The sequence below is a fragment of the Panthera tigris genome, chromosome B3 (genome assembly GCF_018350195.1).
Source record: "Panthera tigris isolate Pti1 chromosome B3, P.tigris_Pti1_mat1.1, whole genome shotgun sequence".
NCBI lineage: Eukaryota > Metazoa > Chordata > Mammalia > Carnivora > Felidae > Panthera > Panthera tigris.
In genome coordinates this window covers 36,814,131-36,828,702 of record NC_056665.1, presented here as the reverse complement: position 1 = coordinate 36,828,702, position 14,572 = coordinate 36,814,131, and the positions used below count along the sequence as shown (strand labels likewise).

Below are 14,572 nucleotides of genomic sequence, written 5' to 3'. Positions count from 1 at the left end.
GGCCCCCTAGATGAGGCTGTGTTCCTCGTGAGTCTGGCCATCAGTGGCTATCCTAGGGGATTCGTTGGCCAAAGATCCAAGAAGGTTCCCCTTAGTAGATGCTTTTTATAAGGCAATGAGTGAAAGGTAGAGAACATCATAAGACCTTCATCAGTTGGTTTTTTAAACAAACACCTTTTTATTTTCTCCGTGACATTAAGTTTAATCAAAAAGTTTCCACTCTCTTTTCTAGACCATCAGCTGATGAAGTTTCTCCAGTGTCTTGGAGAAAATGGTAATTCCTATGCACACACACACACACACACACGCACACCCCACACACTTGCACACGCACATCCCTAGGGGACTGGTGAGCCGCACAAAGAATTTATCTCCAAATAAGCTGTGTGCAGGGGCGCCTGGGTGGCTCAGTCAGTTAAGCGTCCAACTTCCGCTCAGGTCACGATCTCACGGCTCGCGAGTTCGAGCCCCGCATCGGGCTCGGCTCTGTGCTGACAGCTCAGAGCCTGGAGCCTGCTTCGGATTCTGTCTCCATCTCTCGGGCCCTGCCCCCTCCCCAAACAAATAAATATTAAAATAAATAAATAAGCCGTGTGCAGGTGGCCCGGTGTCTGCTTCTCTGTGGGCAGGCTGATGCTCTGCCCTGTCTATACCCAAGATGATTAACGGTAGCGTAACGGTCTTCGGCTTTCCCTTTCTAATTTGGGGCACTGAGACTTGGGTCACCTCCCTCTGTTCTCTAGCAGAGACACTAGTCCATAGCAAGAAGACCATCCCACTCTTCCGTGCCCTCCCTGCATTGCATTCCAGATAAATTATCTCTCGGGAAGGGGAAGGCCCAAGCCAAGTGACCACATTCCTCCTGCAACAGTTTATCAGCCCGTCTTTGCCTGCACTGACGGGTGACAGGGAGCCAAGGTCTCGTTCCGGGAGGTAGGCCGTCCCAGGGAGCCCAGGCTACGGAGACCGACAAGCGGAAACCTTGGACCCTGGGAAAGCTCATGGAACTCCGCCCACAGGCAGCACTGAATGCCCCCTTCCCAGGAAGCATGCTTGGCACATTGTTTTTGGAGGTTTCCTTGACTGTGCTGGGTCCGACCTCACACACATATGAGCCCTGAGGTGCGCTGGCTTGGGGACACCCGAATGAGCAGATCCCTCCACAGGGAAGGACCCCTGCAATGCAGGTGTTCCGGGGGCTGGGCCGGGAGTCCTGCACATGAGATCCCAAATCATCCTAAGCATCAGGCAGGACATTTCACGGGTGAGGTGCCTTTGGGGGGGGTCTCCCCAGCTCAGCCTATAGCCTCAACTACCGAACAATATTAAAAAAAAAAAAGTTGCTTAGCCTCACCTACCAAGAAACCAGAGGGCCGTGGAGCAGGGTGGGAGGAAAACCTCAGTGAAAACCTCAGTGGAAAGAGAATTGGGCTGAGAACCAGAAGGCTCAAGTGGAATCCCACCAGCCTTATTAAGCACTGACTGCATATGCCTGGCCTTGTGCTCCGCAGTCTAGGAATGCAGAATAAATCCCTCAAGGAACACATTAGGCCAACTCTTGGACTGACCCACCCTACAGCAGGGTGGCTGTTAAGGGCAAATGATATCCCTTCAAGTACTATTTAAGGTACAAATGGATTTATATAGTAACTTTGGTTCACGAAGTGCTTCCACACTTGTCATTGTATTTCACTGGGGCCTCACAGCTATCCTAGGGAAAATGGACGAATTCTATCCATTTCACAGATGGGGAAACTGAGACTCAGCAAAGCAAAGGGATTTATGAAAGGTCACAGAGCCGGGGGTCCGAGGGCACAGTGCCCCTTGCACCGAAGCTCAGGGGCTTCCTTCGCTCCAGGATCACCTGGCAACTTTCTAGAAGGCAGAGTCTAAGGCAGCACCCACCTTGGACTTCCTGAATCACACGCCCTGGAATTGGGGCCCAAGGGGTTAGGCTTTAACAAGCCCTCACTCAAGGTTGAACCGGAACACTGCATATCTGCAGACCACCTGGGATCTCACTAAACTGGATTCTGCTTTAGTCCCAAGTGGGGCCAGGATTCTGCATTTCTTTTTTTTTTTTTTTAATTGTTTTTAATTTATTTTTGAGACAGAGAGAGAGAGAGAGCACAAGTTGGGGAGGTGCGGAGAGAGAGGGAGACAGAGGATCCAAAGCAGTCTCCACACTGACAGCAGAAAGCCTGATGTGGGGCTCGAACCCACAGACCGTGAGACCATGATCTGAGCCAAAGTCGGATGCCCCCAGGTAATACCCGTGCTGTCAGTCCACAGACAGTACAATGAACAGTGGGGATCACCTGCGGAGCTTTGTTCAGATGCGGATTCCCTGGCCCCCTCGCAGAGAATGCGATCCAGAAGTGGAGCCCAGGAAGCTGAATTTCCACAGATACCCCAGGAGACTCTGAGATCGCTGGCCTGGGACTCATACTCTCAGGATCCCTTCTCTGGCGTTCAGGCTTGAGGACATCCACCCCAGCCTCGTTTTCAAAGGTTTTCCTCCTCCACTCCCCGTCTCCACCAGCCCTGAACCACCCACCGATCCCCTGCCAAACTGTGGGTTAAGGGGTGTGAGTGGGAGGCCATCCCTGAGCCAGTGGGGCCCTCCGTTCCTCAAAATAGGTCAGAAGTCTGGCATAGACCGGGCTCAGTGGCTGCAAATAGAAACCATCTGTTGGGCCTGGGCTTTGAGCTCCACTGCCCCTCCCTCACTGGGCAGAGGAATATAGAACCCCAGTGGTGGGTGGGTGCTTCTCTGGGCAAGGCCTGCCCACTAGGGACACTCCCACCGGGTCCGCATGCGGAGGAAATTGGCAGCCCCATGGAATACACACCGTACCCCTTCACCCTTCCTCACCCTTCACCCCCAGCAGGCGTCTTGCAGTGTGGACCGGTCATCATCGTATCACCTTGCTGTGTGATCTTGGACAAATCCCTTTCCCATTCTGAGCCTTAGTCTCTGAAACGAGAGGCTGGATTTTAGGGGACCCAAGGGTGCTTTTCTGCTCCGACAGGCTGTGTGGTTGGTTCCATGAAAGCCTTTGCGCGTCAGGACCCGCATGCAGGAAAAGCTGGGCCCACAGAGGGGCAGACATCTCCCCAGCTTGCTGCCCAGGTCGGATCTTACGAGTTGGGATCTTGTCCTGCAGATCCCCACGGGGGGATGGGCAAGGTTTGTGATCTGGGAGCATCAGGGGAGCTTTTGGAGGCTATGAGGGGCAGTGACAGAGTCGCTTTTCCTCATTCCTGTCATCCCTTCATTCGTTCACGTGTTTACTAAACCTTTATCCATACCGTATTGAGCCTGATGGTGAGCCCTGGAAAAATGAGGAAGAACGAGACATAATCCCTGCCCTCCGTAACATCCAGCGAGATTGGGGAGCAAACACGGGTGTGAGATCTGAGTTCCGATCCCACGTCGGCTCTTGCTGTCAGTGCGAGGAGGCCAGGGAAAGGGGAGCACAGGACAGAATCTGGGAGCTTCAGGAAAGACTTCCCAGCTCGGGAGCCATCCTGAGGGCGGTGGGAGGCTGTCCTGAAGAGCCAGGAGCAGCGCAGGCCGGCAGCCTCCTCCTCACGTGTCCGGTCCCGCTCAGCGGAACAGGAAAGACGGCAGGGATTCGGGGCAGAAGCCTGCTCCAGGAATAGACTGCACGTCTGGCCAGACTGGCGTTGGGTGATGGGCAGCGTGCAGCATCTATGGGATGCTATCTGTAGCCTCCCATCTGCAGGCTGTTGAGAAGGTGCCGTCCCAACCAAGTTCATTCCCGCTTTGACCTGCTCTCTGACAGCATGAGGGAGGGAGACAGGACAGAGCGGGGAGGGATCCCATTGCACGGCGGAGGAGGGCTTGGGCGAGAGGCTCTGGGAGCCGGTGGGAGCGCCGGCCCGGCACCCAGGCCTTCCACATCTGCTGGGGGTGGAGAGAAGGTCGTTGGGGTGACCCCAGACCATGGTCTTCCCGGTCCCTCTACATTCTTTCTGGTCAGTAACTATTGGGTCAGTAACTGTTGGGTCAGTAACTATTGGGAGATTCAGTTTGATTATTAGCCTCTACTAGGATGTGACTTCTGGGGGCCAAGCAAGATTCTACCGCCGCTGTCCGATCGAGTTTTTTGCAATGATGAAAATGCTCCGTAATCTGTCCTGCTCAGTGTGTTGGCCGCTAGCCACATATGGCTACTGAGCACTCGAAATGTGGTTAGTCCGACTAAGAAACTGAATTTTTAATTTGATTTTATTTCAAGGTTTTTTTCGATGTTTATTTATTTTTGAGAGAGAGAGACAGAGCATGAGCAGGGCAGGGGCAGAGAGAGAGGGAGACAACAGAATCCGAAGCAGGCTCCAGGCTCCGAGCCGTGAGCACAGAGCCCGACGCGGGGCTCGAACCCACAGACCGTGAGATCATGACCTGAGCCGAAGTCAGACGCTCAACCGACTGAGCCACCCAGAGGGCCCAGAGCTGTTTGTATTCAAGTCGAGAAGGAAGCTGGGAGCACCTTCATGCTATAGGTTGGGACTGCACTTTGGAACCCTGGGCCTACGTGGAAGTCAATTTGAGAACTTCTGGTGTGAGGAACATGCCAGAAACCTGCATTCCAGCTCAGGTCATGATCCCAGGGTTGTGGGTTAGAGCCCACATGCTGAGCATTGGAGCTTACTTAAGATTCTCTCTCTCTCTCTCTGTCTCTCTCTCTCCCCCTCTCCCCCACTTGTGCACTCTCTCTCTCAATACATACACACATACATACATACGTAAGCAAATAGTTCCAACTTTGCCTGTTTATTACCCTGTGTGTCCAGTCCCGGGTTCGGGAAAGCAGAGCCAGCTCAGAAATGGAGGAGGGCCAGGTGACCAGCATGCGGGCTCAGGGCCCCCACACGTTGTGGGCACCTCTCCCCTGTGTCCTCACGTCCCATCCTCACAGAGATTTGGGATGGAGGTGTGGCTGATGCCCACACGTTGCACAAAGAGGCCACTGATCCGGGAGAAGGAAGGCGGCTCGTCCCATGTCACACAGCCCGTGATCCCAACAAGACTGAACGTGTCAGCCTTTCTCTGGCAGCACGTGGCCAGAAAGTGGCTCTCCCATAGATCCCGATGGGCCAGCGCAGATCCCCGTGGCCTCCTGGGCTCTCTGGCTGACCGCTCTCCCCCAAGGACGCAGCCGCGAGCTCCCCCCTCACCTGAGTCGGAGACGTTTTTGTGTTCCAGTTAAAGGACTACATTTCAGTCACCATCATCTAGAAAATGTACCCGCTGGCCACAATAAATCATTTCTAGGATCGGAGGACAGGATACAATTTGCTTCCATGTGGAGTGTACATAGTGATTATCTCAGAGGAGAAAAAAGCCAGCCTCCATTTCTTAAGAGGCTACAAGGGCCATTCAGCTGCGAAATGAATGCTCCTTCCTTCCGGGCCCTCCTCCTCTCGGAGGGAGACCGGGATGGCACTGGGCCCAGGGAGAGGCCGCCAGGGAGCAGGCCCAGCAGCTGTGCACATCTGGAGGCCAGAGCCTCTCCCTCCCTCCTCCTGACCCTCAGCCCAGCCCCCTCCTCCTCCTCCTGGCGGATCCTGGCCTCCCCAAGTAAACACTTAATTGAGGTCAGAGCCTCTCCCTTACAGGAGAAGGGGAGAGGCTGGGCTTAGTGTTTGGCAAGCATCTGCCCTGTGCCAGTCACCTTGTATTTGGTGACCTCATCGCATCCGGTGAGCTGGGAGACATTATTTGCATTTTATGGATAGACAAACCGATGCTCAGAGAGGTTGAGTGACTGGCGTAAAGTCACACAGCTGACAAATAGTAACTTTTGGATTCTTTCTGACTCCCGAGTTCTGCCTACTCTGTAGTTTCTTTATACTTTTGTATAGTGCCCTGTGTTATACGGAGCGAGGGCGAGGGATGTGAGTTTAGAGAGAGGCCAAAGGAAAAGAAGATGAGTCCTAGATTGGAAAGAACAGTAGACTGAGAGTCAAAAGTTCTTGGCTGGTCTTGGCCCTGCCACGTTCATAGCTTGTGACTTCGGGCTAGTCTCTTAACCCCCCTGAGCCTCAAATTAGTCACATACGTACTGTATATTTTCAGCGAGGTTATGGTATCTGCCCATTGGTCAGCTGGGGCGGAGGGAGGAGAACGAGGTGGTGTCTAGATTGGGCCGTGGCTATGACGTGGGGGGGCTTCTTGGGGTGGTGCTGCGGGCACTGGTCGCCTTGCTGATACTGTGCCGTCAGCAGCAAGGGACTCGAGGAGCCCTAGACGGAGAGCTGTACTGAATTCAGAGGCTTTGGCCTCCTGGGGACAAGGAGCCCAGAGGAGATGGGGCTGTGTGACCGGCAGGACAGACACACTGCAAGGAAGGCCGTGGACCTAGAGGCACTAGTGGGGAGGGGGGCTTAAGGACCGACCTTCATCCTGTGGGCAGGAGTGGGGCATCCGTTTGAAAAGGAAACTCAAGACCTCAGTAAGCTGAAGTCAGCTCTGGCGTGAGGTTCCTGGGGGAGGCTCCACCGTGTCGCATCCAGGGAATCGGGCAGTTGTGCCTGACCTTGGCTCCTGCCCTCCCCCCATCCTACGAGCTTATTCAACCAGGGTCACTGTGAGGCTCCTGCTAGACAGGATGGTCCAGGACCGGGCCGGGGCTGGGGTGTGGCGGTGCGGGGGACAGAAGGAGTTGGCTGACCAGGGAGCTCACAAGCTAGCAACAGGAGAGAGAAAAATCCTGGCCAGGGCGACAGAACCATGACCCTTGCTGGCCACTCTGACCCCAATGCCCCTTTCTGTTACAACACAGTGTCTTTCACAGAGGAGCTCTGTGATCTCATCTTGGGGCCAGAAGACCAGCTAGTCCTACCCATTTTTCCACATCACCCTGATCAGAGGTCATCCACCGGAATCTTGAACGCTTCCAGGGATGGGAAGCTCACTACCCATCAAGGCAGCTTCCTTTTCCACTGCAGGCAGCCTTAACCGTGAAGAAAGGCGTCCTTTTTAAGGAGCTCCAATGTGTCTCAGTCTGTGCTGATTGCGCTTGAAAGATTCAGAGAGGGAGTGTGCGTCCCACCCTCACTAGAATTAGCTGGGGGGATCCACCAGGATCAAGGCTGTGCTTGGGGGTCAGGGGGGGAAGGGAAGAGGGCTAGATTTTAGCTCATCTCTTGTCTTGGCTGCCGCACTGATTTCCCTTTGAGGTCTGGGCAGCTCCTCCACCCCAGCCTGGGCATGGCCCCCTCCTCGGGCAGAAGAGGGAGGAGTGTTTTCTGTTCCCTTGCCTGCACGCCCATGCAGCTGACCTCAGAGTGAAGTCAGCCCCTTAGCAACTGCGGGTGGCAAGGTCAGCCCCCCGGGGCCTGCGGTCCACCACCCTTCAGAACAAACCCTCAGCGCACCCAGCCGGTCCCTCACCGCTCTCTGTCGGACCAGGTGCTTGGCACTCGTTGCCTCTGCCTTCTCCTCTCCATCCTCGCCCCCACCAAAGCCAAGCGACGAGTAACAGGGCCATCTTTAACCTGAGTCAAATCAAAGCTTTACTCCTGACTCCTAAAGCTTCCAGAGAATACAGGAATGACTTTGAAGCTGTCACAAAGCAACATGTGACAGATCTCTGGAATGTTTTATAACACAACTAACTTGGTGTCTTCAAAAACTCAGTGCCATTAAAAAAAAAAAAAAGAAAGAAAGAAAGAAAACAAAAAAAAAGATGACGGGGATGTTCTAGATGGAGAGGAGGCAAAAGATCACCACCAAATGAAACACGTGGGAGCCACGTGGCTCCCCGTCCTGGTTGTTCACAATATGGGAGAGCTGTGAAAGGCATTTGGGAGCACTTTGAGTATAGGCTGGGTCTTAGATGGTATTGAGAAACTGTTAATTTTCCTAGATGTGATCGTGGTAAAATGTGCTCGTGTAGGAAATTGTCCTCCTTTGTAGGAAATGCATGCTGACGTAATAAGGGGACAAGAGTCATGTCGTTTGCAATCTCCTTTCAAGTGATTCCACAAAAGAAAAAAAAACACGTGCATGTGTGCACACACACACACACACGGGGAGAGAAAAAGAAATGTGGCAAAATGTTAATGATAATTAACCTAGGTGATGGTGATTATTTTACCATTCTCCCAACTATTTTTTTTAATATTTATTTGTTTTTGAGAGAGAGAGAGAGAGAGAGAGACAGAGCATGAGCAGGGGAGGGGCAGAGAGAGAGGGAGACGCAGAATCTGAAACAGGCTCCAGGCTCCGAGCTGTCAGCACAGAGCCCGACGCAGGGCTCGAACTCATGGACCGCGAGATCGTGACCTGAGCCGAAGTCGGACGCTTAGCCGACTGAGCCACCCAGGAGCCCCCCAACTATTTTTCCGTATTGAAATCTTTCATCATAAATGGTTTGAGCAAACCTGATCTGGGCTGTAGAGTCAGGAAGGCAAGAACAGGTTCGAGTCGCCTCGTGGGCTTTCTAACTGTCTGAAGCTGGGCTGGGTTGTTTCCCAGCCTGTACAAGGACAGCCGTAGTTCCTGCCCACGGGGATTGTGCACGGCCCCCGTGCTGCCTCCGTGCCTGGTACAGGTGGATGGCCTCTGCCCCCGTGAGGCCCACAGTGACACCCCCCTTCCCTGATGTCCAATTCCCATGGCACTTACGTTCCACAGTCTGTTTGCCAACACACGACCGTTAGATTACCGTGAACTTGTCAGGCACCGGTTTCATCTCCTCCATACTTGAAAGCAGAATGTGAGTTGCTGCTCTCCTGGACGCCCCTCAATAGCCTGGGCCCACAGGAGCAGCAGTGGTGTCTTGAATGGGACTTACACCTATGTTATCTCCTTTTGATCCTTATTAAACAACCACATAAAATCACAAACTACGGATCTTGTTTTAGAGCTGGAGCACCCGACACTCAGAGAGGCACAGTGTTTTTTCCCAAGGCTTAGCGGGAGTCAGACAGGGGAATGGAAACCCAGGACCGCAGACGCCCGGTCCAGCCCCCTGCCGTGCACGCTTGCTGTGGGTTTTGAGTGAGGTGAGGCCGCAGGCGCAGTGATGAGGACCACGCGGGTCCCCAGCCCTTCTGAAGGCCTAGCCGAGAGGAGAGAATGTCTTTGGAGATCCGGCCCCAGCCTACCAGCCAGTGGGAAGAGGCCAGTGCCGGGCTTGTGGAGAACAAAGCCCTTGGAAAGACACTCTCCACTCTTCCCAGGAAGCAGGCTTACATCATTCTAGGGCCTGCTGGGGCCCACCCCCGGGAGACAAGCTCGTGGGAAGAACAGGCCTTCCGAGTGCAGGCCCCAAGCCCCGAGGGTTGGGCTCTGGACCCTCAGGCTGCAGCATCCAGCTCAGAAACACTAGCTGGGCTATGAGGGACACCAGTGGGATGTGTTTAAGAACACAGGTATGCCCACCAGGGGCCTTGACCACAAACGCCTCTTTGTATACACCCCGAGGGATGCAGCACCGGGGAGATGGGGGGAGGGAAGAAAGGGCAGAGAGTGGGACAGCACAGAAAGGGGAGGAGGCAGGAGGAGAGGAGAAGGCAGCGGAGGTGAAGTCACACGGGAGGATAGACCTAGGTACAGCCAGCACCCGTGGGCTCCACCCAGGGTAACGTGAATGTTGTGGGAAAGGCTCCGGAGAGCCCGTCAGGTCAGCTTGCCTGAATGTCGCCGGAGCTCTGGGACTCGGCGTTTCTCAGGAGGCCCGTGTGGATCTGCCCGGCCATGGCAGACACAGGCTGGGGGCCCTGAGGGCCTGGGCGCAGGCCCCACGCCTGAGCATGTTGGGCTCTGGGGGAGAAGCGGGGAGTGCAGGGTGGGGGACTGCACAGAGCCCAGCCCTTCCTCTCTCCTGCCTCACTTTCTGCTCTATCAAATGAGCATCCAGAGGGGTGCTGGGCCTGTGCTGTGCACGTCACGGCAGTTTGGCATTGACTCCTCCGCACACGTGGAGGTAGCGGGGATTATTACCCTCCTTTATATAAGAGCCGACGGAGGTATAGCACAGAGAGGTTAAGTGGCTTGCCCAAGTCACACAGCTAGGCAGCAGCAAAGGTGGCAGTGTATCTGGGGCTGTGTGGCTCCCGGTCTGGTCCTTGTTACCCTTCATCCTCACAGCGACCCGTGAGGCCCTGCAGTGAAGTCTGAACCGGGGAAGAGTTTAGTGCTGGGCTGTCATCGACGGGCCTGGCTCAGCCCATCCCAGGTGCCAGGCCGTGGGTTGTGCTTGGAGCGGAAAGAGAAATTGTCGTCCTGCTCGCCAGACATGGGCTAGGAAGTGGCTCCCGGGGCCTTGCGGTCTGGGGGAGACTGAACTGCACGCTAGCTGTCTACCCCGCACCCAGGGAGGGGCTGGGCCTGTCACCGGGCCGGGTGCCCAGCAGGTCTCCCCATGACATCCAGGACTCACGGGGACTACCCAGGAAGAGCAGAAACCAGTCTTCAGTCTGGCTCAGAGGCCTTGGGGGCACCGCCTGCCACCACAGAGTTGAGACTGTCCTCCTGGGAAGAGAGAGCTCGTGACACGTGGAGACTAGTTGCTCAGGGACAGGTGCTGGCCGTCCAGGGGCTCTGAGGAGTCCGGAGCTGTTGAGTCGGTCCCCAAAGGCTAAGTCGGTCCCCGTAGGCTGGGCAGGGAAGAGGGGTGAAGGCCGGGATTGCACCAGCATGGAACAGGAGTTGGAATTTCTCTTTCTTTCTCTTTCATGGGAACTGTGGAATCTAGAATGTTCCAGTGGAAGGGACAGAGCAATTCCTAGCACTCCCACATCAGACTGGATTTTTGCCAGGTCTATGCTATGGTTTTCATGCTGTATTTTTTTTTAATTGATTCATTATTTTTTAACTTAGCCTTATTAGCAGTAATATCTGTGAAATCGTAGATTTGGCATGCAAGTTATATTATTTCTAACGCAAATTAAAATAAACACGTAACTACTAAAATTTAAAACTTCATCTCTGTACCATGTAAGGGGATCGTGAGTGACCACCTGGGACCCCACTCTGGGCATCGCTGACGTAATCCTGACACGGAATTGATGCCTTGAGAGTGGAGGGGGCTTCCCCAAGATCATGCAGCCAGGAGTGCTGACCAGGCTCCCATCTGGGCTCAGTGCACTTGCCCTCCAGCAGGACTTTGTCGTGACCAGTCCTGCAAACTTGGGCAGGGACCAGAGAAGGCAGATGGAGTGGGTGGCAGTGTGGGCAGAGGCTGGGAGGGAGGGAGGGAGGGAGGGAGGGAGGAGTGGCAAGCAGGGAGAAGGCCCTTGGAATGTGGAGTGACCTGGGCAGTGGAGAAGGTAGGGGTGAGGTGGCTCAGGGAGTGGGTGGGAAGAGGATTTGTTGGCAGGTGAGGAACCTTCCCTGAGATTCCCTGAGATTCTCAGAGATTCTCTTCCCCGAGATTCTCCTTATTGGATCTGAACTCCTTCCTTCAATGAAGAGACCTTTACGGCTGAACTCCTGGCGTTATTGAAATCAAATGCAAAGTTTTGTTTTCCAGTTCCCAGAGCCGGTATCCTGATTCTGCGGAAGTGCTTCCTTTTGTGTTGACTTCCCTTGGAAATCTCCTGTAAGGATACTACCCTTGCCTCTTTCTGTCCTGAGATGGGGTGGGAGACACCAGGAGATTTGGCAACAAGGGGAAGGCATTGATGATGGCAAAGTTGGGCCAGAAGCATGTTCATTTACACAGCACTGTTGAGCTCCAGCTGCGTGCCAGGCCCCAGCTGGGGACTTGCGTGTGGCCCGTCGCACGTAGAGACATGTCCACCAAGAGCACTCCTACGTGGGCTCCATCTGTGATGATGCCCATTTATAGGGCTTTCCCCTAGGAGGCGCCATCTTGTAGCGAAGCTGGACTCCGCTGTGGGCTGCCCACTCAGTCTTCTACGCACCTATTCGTGCGCATCTGCGTTCTTGGCTGCATGGCACGGGACACGCATGCAGTAGGGGCCAGCTGGTTGGTCGGTTGGAGCCTGTGTCATCAATGGTGGGTAGCGAGGGGCTGGGAGGGGCACCACTCCCTTGTCTAGAACAGGGGCTCTCAAACTTCAATGTGCCTCTGTCTCACGGTGTGTTTCCTGCAGGTGGGAGGAAAGCTGAATTCAAATGCCAATTTCTGGCCCCAGCCCCCAAATACTGGATTCAGTAGGTCTGGACTGGGACCCAGGGGTCAGCATTTCTCACAAATGTTGTACGAGGCTCAGATGATTTTGATACAGGTGATCCTTGGACCACGTGTTGAGAAACCTTGCTCCGAAGGGTAGGCTGGGATAGGAAAGAGTGTCAGGTTGCCAGTCGGGAGACCTGTGTTCAAGGCTCTACTTATTAGCTGTGTGGCCTGGGACAAGTCACTTAACTTCTCTGTGCCTGGTGATGATGGTGAGATATAGGACGAAGAGATTTCTGAGGATGCATTTGTAGATTAGAAGCTCTAGAGAGAACCAGAGGGGGGGATGGTAATGGATGGTTGTGTCTTTGCACCTAAAGGGGGACATCTCCCCCACCCTCATCTCCCCCACCCTCTACTTTTGTGGACACCCAGCCTCCTCTGTCTGTACCTCCCATACTGAATTGAGCACCGTCTTTGACATACAAAAGGCAGCCCATACGTGTTGTTGGGTGGATGGTCTGCTCTGTCACATGCCATGTCCCTCGAAAGTGAAAGGACCTTACATCTTGTCTGGAGGGTGGGATGGAAGTGTGTGAAAAGACAAGAAATGTGTGAGTGCCCTCATGCCGGTCTTTGCTATTGCAAGAGTTTGCTACGACAGTAAGTCCTCCAGCATGGGGCGGGGCACACAGGGGGCCCTGCATTCTCGGAGGCCCCTTCCCTTGTCTCCACGTCCCTCCACCCAGTGCCCAGGCCAGGCCCTTCTGGAAGCAGTGACCTGCCTGACCCTTGTCTCTCCTGGTCCCTCACAGATGTCCTGGCGTCCACAATACCGCAGCTCCAAGTTCCGGAACGTCTACGGGAAGGTGGCCAACCGGGAGCACTGCTTCGACGGTATCCCCATCACCAAGAATGTGCACGACAACCACTTCTGTGCTGTCAATGCCCGCTTCCTGGCCATTGTCACCGAGAGCGCGGGAGGTGGCTCCTTCCTGGTCATCCCCCTGGAGCAGGTAGGACCCGCACCTCCCTAGCGCCGGCTGTGGCCCAGAGCAGGGAGAAGCCCTTCTTGGTCGCTGTTGAGGCTGTTGCCTCCATTTCCCTCTGCACCACCACCCTCCGCCCCGCCATTTTGCTTCCTCGTCATGTGTCGGGTGGCTGTGCCCTCCCCAGGGTTTTCCTGAGGTTCGCCAGAACAGGTGCAGGCCAGGATCCCTGAGACCTGAGATCTGTTCCCAACACTTCCCCAAAGATTGTTCCCGGAAGCGCTTGGACAAGTCACTTCCCTTCGGATACATGGGGTTCCCGTTAACTGGGGACTGGGACATCGGATCTCTGGGTGACCCCCAAGACCAGGTCCGGCACTGCCATTGTGTATCCCGGACGCCCTTTTGGTTTGGAGGTGGGCAGGGTGAAGACCCAGCCATAGGCACGTGGGGCGGCTGCAAAAATGACACCCTCATTAAAAAAACATTTCGAGCTCTCTGCTGAGAGGCTGGAAATAATTTATCTTCTCCCTCGTCCCCACTTCCCATCTAAAGGTTTTCCTCCTTCTGTGGCCGCCTTTGTGAATATAGCCAATTAAATCTGCAAAACCCAGATCATGAAATTTTGAAGCTCTGCGTTCAGGCAGAGTCCCTGGAGGCCCGTGGGAGGTCACGCGCCTCAGGGAAAGTGCTCGCTGTCAGTCTCGCTTGTTTATGGCTGAGCTCTCCCTCGCCGGCCTGACTCATCTCTACTCCCACCCTCCGCCAAACCACTCAGGGGAGGAGCGGAAGGAAGCGTCAGTTCTCAAAATCCGCCATCAGTTGGCGGTGGAGGATGGATTTTTCCAGTCTCTCCTACCCACGGTAGGAGAACACAGATTTGGGAAAGCCGTAGGCCATGTCCTCCCCCCACTAAAAGGGGCAGCTGCAGTGACACTGAGGACATGGCCCTGGTGGCAGGAAGCCTGGATTCTGGTGGGCTTTGCCACTTGCCAGCCACGCGATCTCAGGCAGGTCACCTAACCTCTCGGCACCTTAGCTTCCCCTAATGGCAAAACGGGGATGCTGAATCCTCCCCCCGTGTACGTGCATGATGTTGGCATGGACTGGGATGGTACGGTACGGAAGCTCTTTGTGGACCACATAGCATAGGAAAGGCGTTTGGGGGTTTTCCTGGCAAAATCGTTAGCTCTGCTCACGGACTTTGCCCACAGATGCCCACAACAACTCTTAACACGTTCGGAAGGATTCTGAAACGTAGCTCGTCTCCCCTCTCGAACCAGATGGGCTCAGATCTCCGTCTACTTACGGGACCAGCTAAACTCCAGCCGAAGCAGGTCCCCAGCCACGTTTGGGTTGGTCCCAACTGGGGCTCAAGCCCATTGCTGGCACCCCTGCGATACTCCACAGTATGTGTGGCTTGCAAAGGACAATAGTCAGTGGCTCACACTGTAACAAAAATTA

The 14,572-nt window shown here is 54.7% G+C and overlaps 1 protein-coding gene across 2 annotated transcripts in view; it reads left to right on the top strand.

The window, feature by feature from the left end:
- CORO2B (coronin 2B) overlaps nucleotides 1–14,572 on the top strand; it is a 133,593-nt gene that overhangs the window by 57,368 nt on the left and 61,653 nt on the right. For both annotated transcript variants that reach the window (XM_042988521.1, XM_042988520.1), the window contains exon 2: nucleotides 12,935–13,135. In XM_042988521.1, the coding sequence (XP_042844455.1) occupies nucleotides 12,935–13,135 (201 nt within the window). The remainder of the gene's footprint in view (nucleotides 1–12,934; nucleotides 13,136–14,572) is intronic.